Source organism: Nanorana parkeri, unplaced genomic scaffold (genome assembly GCF_000935625.1).
Source record: "Nanorana parkeri isolate BGI_ZX_2015 unplaced genomic scaffold, ASM93562v1 scaffold2678, whole genome shotgun sequence".
Classification (NCBI taxonomy): Eukaryota; Metazoa; Chordata; class Amphibia; order Anura; family Dicroglossidae; genus Nanorana; species Nanorana parkeri.
In genome coordinates this window covers 97,668-112,995 of record NW_017308946.1, presented here as the reverse complement: position 1 = coordinate 112,995, position 15,328 = coordinate 97,668, and the positions used below count along the sequence as shown (strand labels likewise).

The following is a 15,328-nucleotide window of genomic DNA, read 5'->3' as shown; positions in this document are numbered from 1 at the left end:
TATGAGACAAGGGGGAGGGGATGGATGACCAAAACTATGAGAACAGGGGGGAGGGGATGGAGGACCAGAGCTATGAGACACGGCTACTAAATTTAAACATGTTCTCATTGGAAGTGAGGAGATTAAGGGGGGACATGATTTTCATGTATAAAATGTTCACCGGGGATAGCGACATTAGCAGCAAACTCTTTACAATGAACTCAGGGAGACAGGTAACATACAGGGGTACAGGTAATATACAGGGGTACCGGTACTCTTAAGAATGAGAACACACAGGGACCTATACTACACATCAGTAGGACCGCACACACTAGGTTGGACTTGATGGACGTGTGTCTTTATTCACCCTCAATGACTATGTAACTATGACTCTGACGTGATCACTGAATTGAAGGGCCGTTGAATAATTCTGGGAACTGATATTCATTGCCCTGTAAAGTGGATCTGGAGTCTTCTGGGTGGGAGGAGCACTTACTATGATGTACAAGTATGGACCTCATTATGCCACCGGTACCAACTAGTGTGCCCTCCCCCAGCACTGGCAGACCCAGGCTCGCATTTGCTGCTTCTTTCCCCACCACTGTCATCTTCTCCCCCATTTCTTCTCGGTCTGGCTTCACTTCTCTTCAGCCATTGACTGGTCAATGATGATAAAACTCTGGTCTATGTGCACAGGAATTACATTGTCCCCAGGGCTTCATTTTGGGCATCTGACAGATACCATCAATGTGCCCGGAGTGTAGACGGCACTGCGCATGTGCCCCAGGCTGTGCTGCTCTAATGAAACAATTGCTAAGAGGAAGAGGAAGACATATTTAGGCAAAAGGAACTTTACACGTCAGATAGCAGAAGTAATATAGAGGTCAGCATGAAGAACCAGCGAGAGTTGTGGTTGACCACGATAGACTGACACTCCCGAAAGTGTTGGTTTCCCAGCGGGCTTTAGAAAACCATTTCTCAGCACTTGAGGAACATTCAGTGGAGCTGATAGCTGGAGAGCTATTTACAGGTAATTGTTGCTTGGAGACTTTTCATGTGAAGGAAACTTGAGGGTTGCCTTTGCTGACTGCCTTCCGAAGGTGCTAGTTCCCCCAGCTGACCCGCTAAAGTCAATTCTTTTTGAGTCGCTGACCCAGAACAAGTATTCAGATCACAGTACTCAGGTCGAAAAAGTCTCTAGCTGCATATTTGTTCTGGTTCAGTGATGGGAATTCCTGAAGCAAGATGGTCAGCAAGACAGCCAAGCCAATAGCATCTGGCGAATTAGAGGTCAGCGATGGTAGGCTCCATGTTCCTCTCGGTAGAGGTTTCCTTTTCTGGAGCCTTAACCATCTTTCTTTAGAGTGATCTCTGTATATAAAACCATACCGCTCCAACCATTCCAGATTCCAAGGGGCTGTCTTTAGATTTCAAGAAAATCCTGGAGTCTTGTGAATCCTGGTTGTGTCCGGAGCCCAGTGCTGGACCGACATCTCCTGGCGCTGGACTTGTACTCAGGAGGTCTCTGTGACAGCTCACTGACTTGCTGTTGCCACCTGTAAGCACAGAAACTGGCAGAGGAAGTCTTCCACTATTGGCTTCCTCCGCCACTGCATTAGATGATGTCATCAGTCGGAGCAGTCTAGTAAGTGAGTAGTGCCGGTGTCAGGATACCGTGCACAGGTGTCCCACACCATGTGCAGGTATCTATACGGGAGGACCAAATACTCGACCACACCAAACAAGGATATGAACTTATAGTTTATTAGACATACAAAATCATTTAACCTCCAGCATCCCCACCACACACAAGCAACATAAATTAGCCAAACTAAATATAAACAGAATAACACACGGAGTACAACAGGGCAAGTACACCAGGGGAGCATGGCCACAGGAAGGGAGCCACAGATCAAGAGACCTCAGGGGGGAAGGAGTCAGGAGTCAGGGTCCAAGGAGGCAACAGGCCACAGGATTCGGGCAACAGGCCACAGGATTCGGGCAACAGGATACAGGACTCAGGCAACAGGATACAGGACTCAGGCAACAGGATACAGGACTCAGGCAACAGGATACAGGACTCAGGCAACAGGACACAGGACTCAGACAACAGGATACAGGTTAGGGCGACAATACAGAGGCACCAGCCTCACTGTGAGAAGGGACTAAATACCCTAACCCTAAGGACGCTAGTTTGTGTCCTCCCGTGACCCTTAGGAGAACTATGAGGAAAAGCACTGACCCCCATGGTTGTACCTTTAAGTTCTAAATTTGGGAAGAGTGGTACTAACCAAACATGCTGCAGACATCCTCAACCCTGGTCTTAGTTTTGAAGAACGTAGTGATAGGATGGAACTCAGGAAATTCATCAGCCTGTTGGAACCCCGGGAAGGGCCATATCTCAGAGCCACAGTGATCCGAGGGGTCCAGTCCGAAGAACAGATTGATTCCAATAGCTTGTAGACAGAAGCCCGTTCACCAGTTGTGCTATGAGTGGTTTATTCCTCCATAAGTTCTTCTGTGTCATTGACCTTCTTCTTGTGTTACCTCAGTAACATATTGTCTTCCAGGAGCAGCAGAGGAGAGACCACTGGTGACTTTCAATCCCAACTGGGCCAAAGTATTCACAGGAGAGTCTCTAACTATGACGTGCTACATCAGCTCGGCCCACCAAAACCAAAGGTTCTTCTGGTACAAAGACGATAAGCGGTTGTCTGTCAACGACCAAACGTATAGAATATCTTACACTGAAACTGGTCATACTGGAAATTACTGGTGCCGGACATCTTCGACTGAAACTAGCGATATTAGTAGGCTGGAGGTCATCTACGGTAAGTTCCCTGGTGAAGATGAGACTCTTGTTTTTTCCGTAGAAGGAGGTCATTCTGCGCCTAGAGGAGAAGGGGTGTAACCTCTGCATATTGAAGGCCTTCTTCACAGTGAGAGCTGTGTAATAGACTTCTTCAGGAGCTGGGTCTAGCTAACTCTGTAAGATGTATTTCTAAATGGACATATTATAGCCGACTGTTAATATTTATAAGATATAATACCATAGAGTGTTGATCCATGGAGTATCTAAGTGCATCATAAGGTATTTTACCTTTCTCTGGGGGAGGCAACCTGTGAGTTCAGGAATAGAACCCCTTAAGGCAGGGGTGTCAAACTCAATTTAATCGTGGTCCGCATCAACATTATGGTTGCCCTCAAAGGGCCTGTAAGACTATATAAATGTATCTAATCTTTATCATAATTGCCTCTGTATGCGATTATCACTGGTTTTAGTAATAACCTAATACCTAGATCTGAAAGTAGAAGTCTAGGAAATGGCCTGGTGGGTCGTATTCGGCCCCTGGGCCTTGAGTTTGACACATGTGCCTTAAGGGAAATTGTGTAAATTACGCTTTGATAGCTTGGTGCAAACCTGTGCATTGTCCATGCCGGGCAAAGCAACGGATTTATGTTACCTCCGCCCTACCCAGCAGCATATACTCCCCTTTCGTTGCTTCCCCCCACTGCTTCTGTCCTGCTGATGATGAATCCACTGTGACTTATTCTATGTGACAATGCTTGTGCTTGGTGGTTGGCCCAGCACTGTCACAAGGGTTGCGTAGGAAACCCTCATCCCTATGTAAGCTTTGACTGGAGCAACTCGGACCTTACAAAGAACTTTGTTTCTTCACTCCTGGTAGCTGAACAGACCAGTGGGGGAAAGATAAGTATATACAAGTGTGAAGGGGGACGTCCGAGTGAACCTTTTGCTTTGCCCTGTATGGGTGGGCGCAGGTTCTCTGTGCCAAACTAGGCTCCTTTTTCTGTGTTTTCCATCCATTTTCTCTTTTATGTTGTAGCGATAACTCCCCGCAAGGAGCTGCTGTTTGCCCGGTCCACATCTAGTCGGTCTAGGGGTTGATTTCCAGCTGCTACCCATTAGCACTAACCGCCCATAAATTGATGTCCACCTCAGTAGTATGATGCAAATAAACAGTTTATTGAACATCTTCTTTGGGAGAGAGGGTATAGGGGTTCCAGGTGTCCAGAGAGTATATGGGTTCTAGGTGTCAAGAGGGTATATGGGTTCTAGGTGTCCAGAGGGTATAGGGGTTCTAGATGTCCAGAGGGTATAGGGGTTCTAGGTGTCCAGAGGGTATAGGGGTTCTAGGTGTCCAGAGGGTATAGGGGTTCTAGGTGTCCAGAGGGTATAGGGGCTCTAGGTATCTAGGGGTAACCACCATCAGCTCCAGACTCACCGGACCTTGTAACAGTAGCAATGCAGATCCACTTGACCACATCAGATAGCCACTGATGTACCAGACAGTCCATATGGATGCAGATCCTCAGTCCAAGAAAGAAACACCGACCATGCTCTGAAGCCCACATGGTTCCAGGGTGCCTCAAGAGCCTGCACTGGTCCTAGTTCTCTTCATCTTCTCATCTCTCAGGCCTCCTCCCTGTTGGAGGTCTCAGGGAAACCTTTTCCCTTACTTCAGACCATGCCCACCCCCAGGCCTCGGCCTAGCCTGGGGGGGGGGGCAGACTGAACAGGACCCAGCCCTATTCCATGGCTGGTACTGGCGAGAGAGAGAGAGAGCACATGGCAGCTCCCACCAATATATGTACACTCTCCCAGCAGGCAACACTGACTTGGGAGAAGCCCAGTGATCGGCTGCTGTACTGTACACATATTACAGTATCTCCTATTGGCTGCCCCACAATATGACAGAGTCACACTCCGCCCGGGGGGGTACAGACAATGTTAGACACCTGGGATTACCCATATAATAATAGTCAACAGCCCCGGCTATCATTAAATGCATAGTAGTCACATCACAAAAGGTGATGGGCGCTACAATGTTTTTGTCAAATATATTTTATAATGCAGAGAGATATATCAAAGGGCGCAAAATAACTTTTTTTTTTGAGGGGCGCTGCACAAATGTGGAAGCCTTGATTTGTAGTGGGGCAGTAATAGCCGTGATCTTCTCAAGCATATCCCTGAGTCTACAACAACTCCTACAGCATGTTCTCAGTCTTAGATCATCTTTTGAAGCATGCCTGTAGTCTCTGACCATCTCTTGCTGCATGTCTGAGGCCTATGGCAGCTTTCTGTAGCATTGGATTTACTGAATGTTATGTGCAGCCCTCTGGTGGTGACAGGAACTGCACTTGAGTCCTTCTGCATCGTAAAGTTGACCACCACTGGTTGTAAGGCATGATCATAATTGAGCTTAAGTCATTTTGATTGGTAAGATTTGTACATAAAATGGGAGGGGGATGTAGGGTTATGTTTCTTGTGATAGATCCTACTGTCCTGGAGGCTGGCCCACTCCAAGCTGAGAGGCTTCAATGGACAACATCAGAAGAAGCAGACAATACATGTGCCACCCATACGTCTGTGTACAGTCACCAGGCTGAACAAGGAGATAAAAGGTTCCTTAGACAATGTTTTGTTCCTTTCAGATTATCTGATCCTACAAGTTCCTCCTTTTGCATTTGAAGAAGATGACGTCCTTATGAGATGTGGCAGCTGGCCTGGGTATTCGGTACGACGCACCATGTTTTTCAAGGACAATACGGTCATAAGACCACTGCAGGCGGAAACAGAACTAGTCCTTCGTAAAGTCAATAGAGAGTCGGCTGGTAAATACAAATGTATGAAGAAGTCAGAGCTCTCCTCTGACACAAGTTACACCGATGAGTCCTTCCTTCATGTCAAAGGTAACAGTTAAATGCTTGTGTAGCGATAACTCCCCGCAAGGAGCCGCTGTTTGCCCGGTCCACATCTAGTCGGTCTAGGGGTTGATCTCCAGCTGCGCCCCATTAGTACTAACCGCCCTTTTCTGGTGCCCATAAATTGATGTCCACTTCAGTAGTATGATGCTAGTTGAACATTTTATTGAACTTCTTCCTAGGGAGAGAGGGTATAGGGGTTCTAGGGGTAACCATCCTCAGCTCCAGACTCACCAGATCTTGCGAAGGTAGCCATGCAGCTCCACAATCCAGGAAAGATACCGACCATGCTCTGAAGCCCACATAGTTCCAGGGTGTTTCAAGAGCCTGCACTGGTCCTGGTTCTCTTCCTCTTCTCATCTCTAAGACCTCCTCCCTGTTGAAGGCCTCAGGGAAACATCTTCCCTCACTTCAGCCACTGCCCACCCCCAGGCCTCGGCCTAGCCTGGGGGGGCAGGCTTAACAGGACCCAGCCCCAATCCATGGCTGGTCCAGGCGAGAGAGAGAGAGAGAGAGCACATGGCAGCTCCCACCCATATATGTACACTCTCCCAGCATGCACCACTGGCTGAGACAAGCCCAGTGATTAGCTGCTGTACTGCACATATATTACAATGTCCCCTATTGGCTGCTCCACAATATGACAGAGTCTCCCTCCGCCCAGGGGGGTACAGACAAGGTTAGACACCTGGGATTAACCATGTAATCACCACTACAAATCCAGCCAGGCCGACTACAGCCCCGGCCATCACTAAATGCATAGTAGTCACATCACAGAAGGTGATAGGCGCTACACTTGCACTGGGAACCATCATGTATTTGGTGAGAACATTGCTCCTTGATTGTCAACTCTTCTACTGTATGTCTCTAATCATGAAATCCATAAAAAACCTCAGCGATTGGAAGTTCTGCATTTATCAGACACCTCTTATGGATCTCCTCTTTCTTGAACAGTAGAGATTTGTTCCCAAGTAAGATCTGCTAAATGTGTAAAAGTTGCAAAATTCAGGTCAACATGTTGAATCTTATCCTGTTCCTTTTGTAGACCTCTTCTCGAGCCCAGAAGTAAATGTGACTCCATACCCCGTGACAGAAGGTGACAACGTGACTCTGACTTGCGACACAGCTCTCAGTCCGCTCAGGCAGGAGACGAAGCTGCAAATTGCATTCTACAGAGATGGAAAGTATGTCCAGAGACTCAGCTCATCTGGCCAATATGGAGTCCAGTCGGCTGAGCTGGAGGATTCCGGGAATTATTGCTGCGAGGTGCAAACCTCAAGCTCCACGGTGAAGAAGATGAGTAAAGCAAAACATGTCCAGATACAAGGTGACAATCTTATAAAACCTGATTTCTGGATGTTTAGACTTTATCAATTTACTTTTATGTTTCCTCATACACATCTACATATTCCATATAAAAGCTCTTTGTAGAAGAAACATGACGAAGTCTGGCTGAAAATCTCGGCTTATACTCGAGTATATATACGGTAATCTAATCTGGACCTCAACTAACAGAAAAGACACGAGAATCCACCAGTCCCCATTGAACAGCACTTTGAAGAGTTCCATCAATCTAGTCTAAATGAGTGACCCCCCCTCACCCAATCCTGCTTAGATCATAGGACAGGTTGGATGTTGGAAGCATACCCCCAACACCACAGGAACTAGCGTTCTGGCTTGCTCAAAATCCATGCATGCCTAGTGCACTCTCTGCCTCTCTCTTCCTTCTTCTCTCTCTCTTCTTCCTTCTTCTCTCTCTCTCTTCCTTCTTCTCTCTCTCTATCTCTCTCTCTCTCTTCCTTCTTCTCTCTCTCTTCCTTCTTCTCTCTCTCTCTTCTTCCTTCTTCTCTCTCTCTCTTCTTCCTTCTTCTCTCTCTCTCTTCTTCCTTCTTCTCTCTCTCTTCCTTCTTCTCTCTCTCTCTCTCTCTCTTTCTTCTTCTTCTCTCTCTCTCTCTCTTCCTTCCTTCTTCTCTCTCTTCCTTCTTCTTCTCTCTCTTTTCCTTCTTCTCTCTCTCTCTTCCTTCTTCTCTCTCTCTTCCTTCTTCTCTCTCTCTCTTCCTTCTTCTCTCTCTCTCTTCCTTCTTCTCTCTCTCTCTTCCTTCTTCTCTCTCTCTATCTCTCTCTCTCTTCCTTCTTCTTCTCTCTCTTACTTCTTCTTCTCTCTCTTTTCCTTCTTCTCTCTCTCTCTTCCTTCTTCTTCTTCTCCTCTCTCTCTTCCTTCTTCTTCTTCTCTCTCTTTTCCTTCTTCTCTCTCTCTCTTTTCCTTCTTCTTCTTCTTCTTCTTCTTCTCTCTCTCTCTCTCTCTCTCTCTCTCTCTCTCTCTCTCTCCCTCTCTCTCTCTTCATTCTTCTCTCTCTCTCTCTTCCTTCTTCTTCTCCTCTCTCTCTTCCTTCTTCTCTCTCTCTCTCTCTTCCTTCTTCTCTCTCTCTCTCTCTTCCTTCTTCTCTCTCTCTCTCTCTTCCTTCTTCTCTCTCTCTCTCTCTTCCTTCTTCTCTCTCTCTCTTCCTTCTTCTCTCTCTCTCAGAGCCCACACTGGGCACCACAGACCCATTGGATGCCAACAGAGAGTCCCACTGGCCACCTGAGAGCCTGCATAGCCTCCCGAGAGCCCACACAGATTCTAGTATTGGGGGTCACCACAACATGGCAAATGTTACCAAGGGGTCCCGGCCCTAGAAAGGTTGAGAACCACTGCTATAGAACCATGTGAATACAGAGTCCAGTCATGTGGCCTCATTAGCTCCACCATGACAAAGTCTAGAAATCCTGCCTTAAAAAATGCCTTGGCGCTTGGGAACCGATGGACTTGTTTATGACTCCGCAGCCAGGCTGTGACCAGGAATGGTAAAGCCCTGTAGCTGTGCTGCCATTGTCTATACATAGGAGCTGCCTGCAAGCTGGAAGGAGCGCAGAGAAGGCGTGAGTCCTATGTGTACCAGGGGTACAGTGCAATATGTAGAGTGGAACTATATGGCATGCATGTCATCATTCAAGCAAAGACATATTTGTACCTAATAAGATGCCTACATCCCAGCGAGAGCTCCAATCTTCAAAATGTAGAAACAAGGGAAGTGCACTTCTAAGCGTAGGTGGATAAAGCCCAAAGTTGGTCTAGCTCTACTTGTTATGTGGCTGTCATAAACCCTGCTTATCCAGCAAAGGTCAGCAAAGAAATCATAGTCCCTCCTCTAACATACGCTACACTGACGAGTCCTTCCTTCATGTCAAAGATAACAGTTAAAGAATGCTTGCACTGGGAACCATCATGTATTTGATGAGAACATTGCTCCTTGACTGTCAACTCTTCTATGTCCCCAACCACGGAATCCATAAAAACCTCAGTGATTGGAAGTTCTACAAATACTCATTCATGAGACACCTCCTATGGGTCTTCTCTTTCTGGACTTGTTCCTGAATGTCTCTGTAAAAGTTGCCAGATTCAGACCAACATGTTGAATCTTAATCCTGTTCCTTTGTAGACCTCTTCTCAAGCCCAGAAGTAAATGTGACTCCATCCCCCGTGACAGAAGGTGACAACATGATTCTGACTTGTGATACAGCTCAGAACTGAGTCTTAGTCATAGCACAACAAGAAGTCTATGGCCAGCTTTGGGGTGGCTCCTATAATTGGTGGGTTTCTGGAGCTTGGAGTGGCATGAGGGACCCCATGGGAGGCATGAGAAGGGTATTGGGGTGTTTTCCTGCTCTAGAGATCTATTTCAAACTACAGGAACACAATCTACTCTATATCCAGTGGTAGAAGGTGATCACATGACCCTGATATATGTGATGCGGGTCTTAGTCCCCTCAAACCGAGCTGCAGTGTGTGTTATATAAAGAAGGATGAAACGGTCAGAGATTCAGGTTATCTAACCAGCACGGAGATTGTCCCGCTCAGACGGTGGATTCTCTGAACCTCCTGTAGGGTGAAGACTGTAAACAATAACAGAGAGGATACGAGGACTGTGCCAACCTTGTCCTGCACTAATCTTCACTACAATGATTTTATTACAGTAACATGTGACCGGTTTTGGATTTTTTTTGGCTTTTGTAGAACTCTTCTCCAACCCACACGTTACATCAATCCAATATCCACTGGTGGAAGGAGACCACATGACCCTAACGTGTAATATCAGTCTCAGCCCGCTCAGACCGGGGACGGAGCTCCAATTTGCTTTCTACAGAGATGGACGGAATGTTCAGGAACTCAGCTCATCTGATCAATATGGAGTCCAGTCCGCTCAGCTGGAGGATTCTGGGAATTATTCCTGTGAGGTGAAAGCCTCAAGCTCCACGGTGAAGAAGATGAGTAAAGCAAAAGACGTCCAGATACAAGGTGAGAATCTGATAAAAGCTGATTTCTGGATGTTTAGAACTCTCATCTGTTATGATTTGTCCTCATAAACTGTATACACAATATAAGAGCAAATTGTAGAAGGAACGTAGGACAAAGTCTACCACCATTGTAAGGTTCCTCCACAAGAGACTTCCCTCACCAAAGCAACCAAGGCAATACAGGGCAGTGTGATACATGCCTACTCACAATACTTTATGAATTCCCAATAAAACAGTCAAAGTTCACCCAAAAAAAACCTCAATGTGCTTATTAAAAATTGGCAATGTGGTCAAAGAACCTCCTAATAGATATCTCCCAGACATCAGTTTCCATTCTGACCCATCCTGGGGGGGTCTCACTCTCCAATGCTTCCCCTCGGGTCACATCACTGCTGTCTCCATTCCGACCCATTCTGGGGGGGGTCTCACTCTCCAATGCTTCCCCCCCAGTCACATTGCTGCTGTCTCCATTCTGACCCATTCTGAGGGGTCTCACTCTCCAATGCATTCCCACCCGAGTCACATCACTGCTGTCTCCATTCCGACCCATTCTGGGGGGGGTCTCACTCTCCAATGCTTCCCCCCCAGTCACATTGCTGCTGTCTCCATTCTGACCCATTCTGAGGGGTCTCACTCTCCAATGCATTCCCACCCGAGTCACATCACTGCTGTCTCCATTCCGACCCATTCTGGGGGGGGTCTCACTCTCCAATGCTTCCCCCCCAGTCACATTGCTGCTGTCTCCATTCTGACCCATTCTGAGGGGTCTCACTCTCCAATGCATTCCCACCCGAGTCACATCACTGCTGTCTCCATTCTGACCCATCCTGGGGGGGGTCTCACTCTCCAATGCTTTCCCCTCAGATGGAACATGTGTTAGAATGCAGTCCTCCCGCCTCTGCTCCCGCAGGGTTGAAGAAAAAGACTGAGAAGTGAATCCATAGAAAGCCAGAGCTCAAAACGGGATCAGTGCAATAATATCGATTTATCCCCAAAAGGTCATAAAAAACGGTCAATGACAAAGACTTCTGACTTGTTTCGGCCTCAGAACTGAGTCTTAGTCATGGCACAACAAGAAGTCTATGGCCAGCTTTGGGGTGGCTCCTATAATTGGTGGGTTTCTGGAGCTTGGAGTGGCATGAGGGACCCCATGGGAGGCATGAGAAGGGTATTGGGGTGTTTTCCTGCTCTAGAGATCTATTTCAAACTACAGGAACACAATCTACTCTATATCCAGTGGTAGAAGGTGATCACATGACCCTGATATATGTGATGCGGGTCTTAGTCCCCTCAAACCGAGCTGCAGTGTGTGTTATATAAAGAAGGATGAAACGGTCAGAGATTCAGGTTATCTAACCAGCACGGAGATTGTCCCGCTCAGACGGTGGATTCTCTGAACCTCCTGTAGGGTGAAGACTGTAAACAATAACAGAGAGGATACGAGGACTGTGCCAACCTTGTCCTGCACTAATCTTCACTACAATGATTTTATTACAGTAACATGTGACCGGTTTTGGATTTTTTTTGGCTTTTGTAGAACTCTTCTCCAACCCACACGTTACATCAATCCAATATCCACTGGTGGAAGGAGACCACATGACCCTAACGTGTAATATCAGTCTCAGCCCGCTCAGACCAGGGACAGAGCTCCAATTTGCATTCTACAGAGATGGACGGAATGTTCAGGAGTTCAGCTCATCTGATCAATATGGAGTCCAGTCCGCTCAGCTGGAGCATTCTGGGAATTATTCCTGTGAAGTGAGGACATCAGCCGGCAGTGCTAAGAAGAGGAGTGAAGAGATAAATATCCAGGTTCAGGGTAAGCATTCAAGACAAACTACTAATCGTAGTTAAAGGAGAACTATGAGGTCAGGGCTTTTCCCCATAGTTCTCCTTAGGGTAACGGGACACAAACTAGCGTCCTCCCATCACCCTAAGCTCAGTATATAGGGAGCTGCAGCTCGCTGTACACTGAGACCGCCGCAGCCGTGAGGGAACCCAACAATTCTGTCTGGATCCGCCCAGCTGCGGGATTGACAGCTGGCTCTGCCTATCTAGAGGCTGTACCCGCCCCCTCCCCCGTCCGTTCCGCCAGTCAGCGCTGGAGGATCAGACAGGGAAGGGGTGGGGAATCCCCCCAGGGAGCCGTGAGTGACAGTCACAGGGGGAAACGTTATCACAGTATTCCAGCTTTAGGAGGTCAATGTGTCCTCATGATGTCAGGTCCATTAGGTGTCCTCATGATGTCAGGTCCATTATGTGTCCTCATGATGTCAGGTCCATTATGTGTCCTCATGATGTCAGGTCCATTATGTGTCCTCATGATGTCAGGTCCATTATGTGTCCTCATGGTGTCCAGTCCATTATGTGTCCTCATGGTGTCCAGTCCATTATGTGTCCTCATGATGCCCGGTCCATTATGTGTCCTCATGATGCCAGGTCCATTATGTGTCCTCATGGTGTCCAGTCCATTATGTGTCCTCATGATGCCCGGTCCATTATGTGTCCTCATGATGTCAGGTCCATTATGTGTCCTCATGATGTCTGGTCCGTTATGTGTCCTCATGATGCCAGGTCCGTTAGGTGTCCTCATGATGTCAGGTCCGTTAGGTGTCCTCATGATGTCAGGTCCATTATGTGTCCTCATGATGTCAGGTCCATTATATGCCCCCATGATGCCCGGTCCATTATGTGTCTTCATGATGTCAGGTCCATTATGTGTCCTCATGATGTCAGGTCCATTATGTGTCCTCATGATGTCAGGTCCATTATGTGTCCTCATGATGTCAGGTCCATTATGTGTCCTCATGATGTCAGGTCCATTATGTGTCCTCATGATGTCAGGTCCATTATGTGTCCTCATGATGTCAGGTCCATTATGTGTCCTCATGATGTCAGGTCCATTATGTGTCCTCATGATGTCAGGTCCATTATGTGTCCTCATGATGTCAGGTCCATTATGTGTCCTCATGATGTCAGGTCCATTATGTGTCCTCATGATGTCAGGTCCATTATGTGTCCTCATGATGTCAGGTCCATTATGTGTCCTCATGATGTCCAGTCCATTATGTGTCCTCATGATGTCAGGTCCATTATGTGTCCTCATGATGTCAGGTCCATTATGTGTCCTCATGATGTCAGGTCCATTATGTGTCCTCATGATGTCAGGTCCATTATGTGTCCTCATGATGTCAGGTCCATTATGTGTCCTCATGATGTCAGGTCCATTATGTGTCCTCATGATGTCAGGTCCATTATATGTCCTCATGATGTCAGGTCCATTATATGTCCTCATGATGTCAGGTCCATTATGTGTCCTCATGATGTCAGGTCCATTATATGTCCTCATGATGTCAGGTCCATTATATGTCCTCATGATGTCAGGTCCATTATGTGTCCTCATGATGTCAGGTCCATTATATGTCCTCATGATGTCAGGTCCATTATGTGTCCTCATGATGCCAGGTCCATTATGTGTCCTCATGATGTCAGGTCCATTATGTGTCCTCATGATGTCAGGCCCAATATATGTCCTCATGATGTCCAGTCCATTATGTGCCCTCATGATGTCAGGTCCATTATGTGTCCTCATGATGTCAGGTCCATTATGTGTCCTCATGATGTTGGGTCCATTATATGTCCTCATGATGTCAGGTCCATTATGTGTCCTCATGATGCCCGGTCCATTATGTGTCCTCATGATGTCAGGTCCATTATGTGTCCTCATGATGTCAGGTCCATTATGTGTCCTCATGATGTCAGGTCCATTATGTGTCCTCATGATGTCAGGTCCATTATATGCCCTCATGATGTCAGGTCCATTATATGTCCTCATGATGTCCAGTCCATTATGTGCCCTCATGATGTCAGGTCCATTATATGTCCTCATGATGTCAGGTCCATTATATGTCCTCATGATGTTGGGTCCATTATATGTCCTCATGATGTCAGGTCCATTATGTGTCCTCATGATGTCAGGTCCATTATATGTCCTCATGATGTCAGGTCCATTATGTGTCCTCATGATGTTGGGTCCATGCCTCACGTCCAGTAGATAAACACGTTTCTCTATTTTTTAAGGTGCGGAGCACAGAAGTTATGAACTGATGAACATAACGAGACTTGCGGCAGCTATCGTTATATATTTTGTCTGCTGCTTTATTATGTCTAAATACTGCTGAGAGGAAACGACTATTTCACTGTCTATGGAAACTATTTTAAGAAGCCCGGCTCGGAGCCTGTGGTTAAGATCATCTCAGCTCAGCGGTTCTAGTTTGTAGTTGGTATTGTTACTTTTCTTACGGGGACAATCACTTCTACACGAATGTTCCACTCCATTCCATCCAACCTTGGAGCTCCCAGTGACTCCATCCATGGATACATCACCTCCACGTAGACTTGGGTACCAGAAACAAGACCATGGAGGCTCATTATTGGATGAAGATAGCATGGGTACTCAAGTACTGCTCACACAACATGTTTTGGGACCACCTTGTGTGACTACATCTAATAGTATATGGACAGAACTGCCTGCGATGAGTCTTTACAAGTCAACAATGGAAACAATAATTATCCGCTTATAATAAATGACGGAAACTACACACGATGGGTCTACTCGGATAACTGACATTGCCACACAATAACTATTGACTGGATTAAACCGTATCCCTAAACTAGAACTCCTCTGGATCAGCTTTGTCTTTAGGGATCGGTGGATCATGTTTTTTATATTATATTTTGTGTCTGTTGGTTAAATGGTGTAACTATATAATTGTAAGGTGGCGTGCCTCATGCCTCCCCCCCCCCCCCCCATCTCGTTCGAGCAGTCGGCTTAAAGCCGCTGCTCACTAATTGATCAACGTCCACTGTTGGTCATAGCAGGACGCTGATCGATCAGTTGTCCTCCCTTGCCTCCCAGCCGGACCTAGTACCTCAGGACACAGCACCACCGTATGAGTCTCCCGGCTAAGATAGAGACCCCACAAAACCGCAAGTACATGGACTAGTCCCCACGTGAGATCTGGGAACCAATGCGGGTCTACTCCATTTGATTGTGCTTACTGTTCTAATTGCCGTATAACCCGGCTTGATAATAATAGGTGTGATGCTGAAGGTCGGTAACACTGACTAGCTTCCGTCTCTACCGACTTGGGACTGGACCTTCCAGTCATTACCATAGCCTCTTCGATAACCTCCTGGTTGCCTGGGTTTCCCATATCTACATACAGCGGTGTATTTAACTCTTGTGCTGCCCTAGGCAACGCAGCAACGCCGCCGCCCCCCCCCC

At 47.0% G+C, this 15,328-nt stretch overlaps 1 protein-coding gene across 1 annotated transcript; it reads left to right on the top strand.

Moving 5' to 3' along the window:
* The first annotated feature begins 1,224 nt into the window (after nucleotides 1–1,224).
* LOC108802141 (Fc receptor-like protein 3) lies at nucleotides 1,225–11,895 on the top strand. The gene is made up of 7 exons (XM_018574020.1): nucleotides 1,225–1,279; nucleotides 2,550–2,810; nucleotides 5,437–5,694; nucleotides 6,752–7,033; nucleotides 9,186–9,236; nucleotides 9,812–10,042; nucleotides 11,579–11,895. The coding sequence occupies exons 1-7, from the start codon at nucleotides 1,225–1,227 to the stop codon at nucleotides 11,893–11,895; spliced, it is 1,455 nt and encodes a 484-aa protein (XP_018429522.1).
* The last annotated feature ends 3,433 nt before the right edge of the window (nucleotides 11,896–15,328 follow it).

Coding starts and splice junctions, on each gene's coding strand:
- LOC108802141 (XM_018574020.1), top strand. CDS start 1,225: ATGGTCAGCAAGACAGCCAAGCCAATAGCATCTGGCGAATTAGAGGTC. Junction 1,280..2,549: donor CGAATTAGAGGTCAGCGATG/GTAGGCTCCATG, acceptor ATTGTCTTCCAG/GAGCAGCAGAGGAGAGACCA. Junction 2,811..5,436: donor TAGGCTGGAGGTCATCTACG/GTAAGTTCCCTG, acceptor TGTTCCTTTCAG/ATTATCTGATCCTACAAGTT.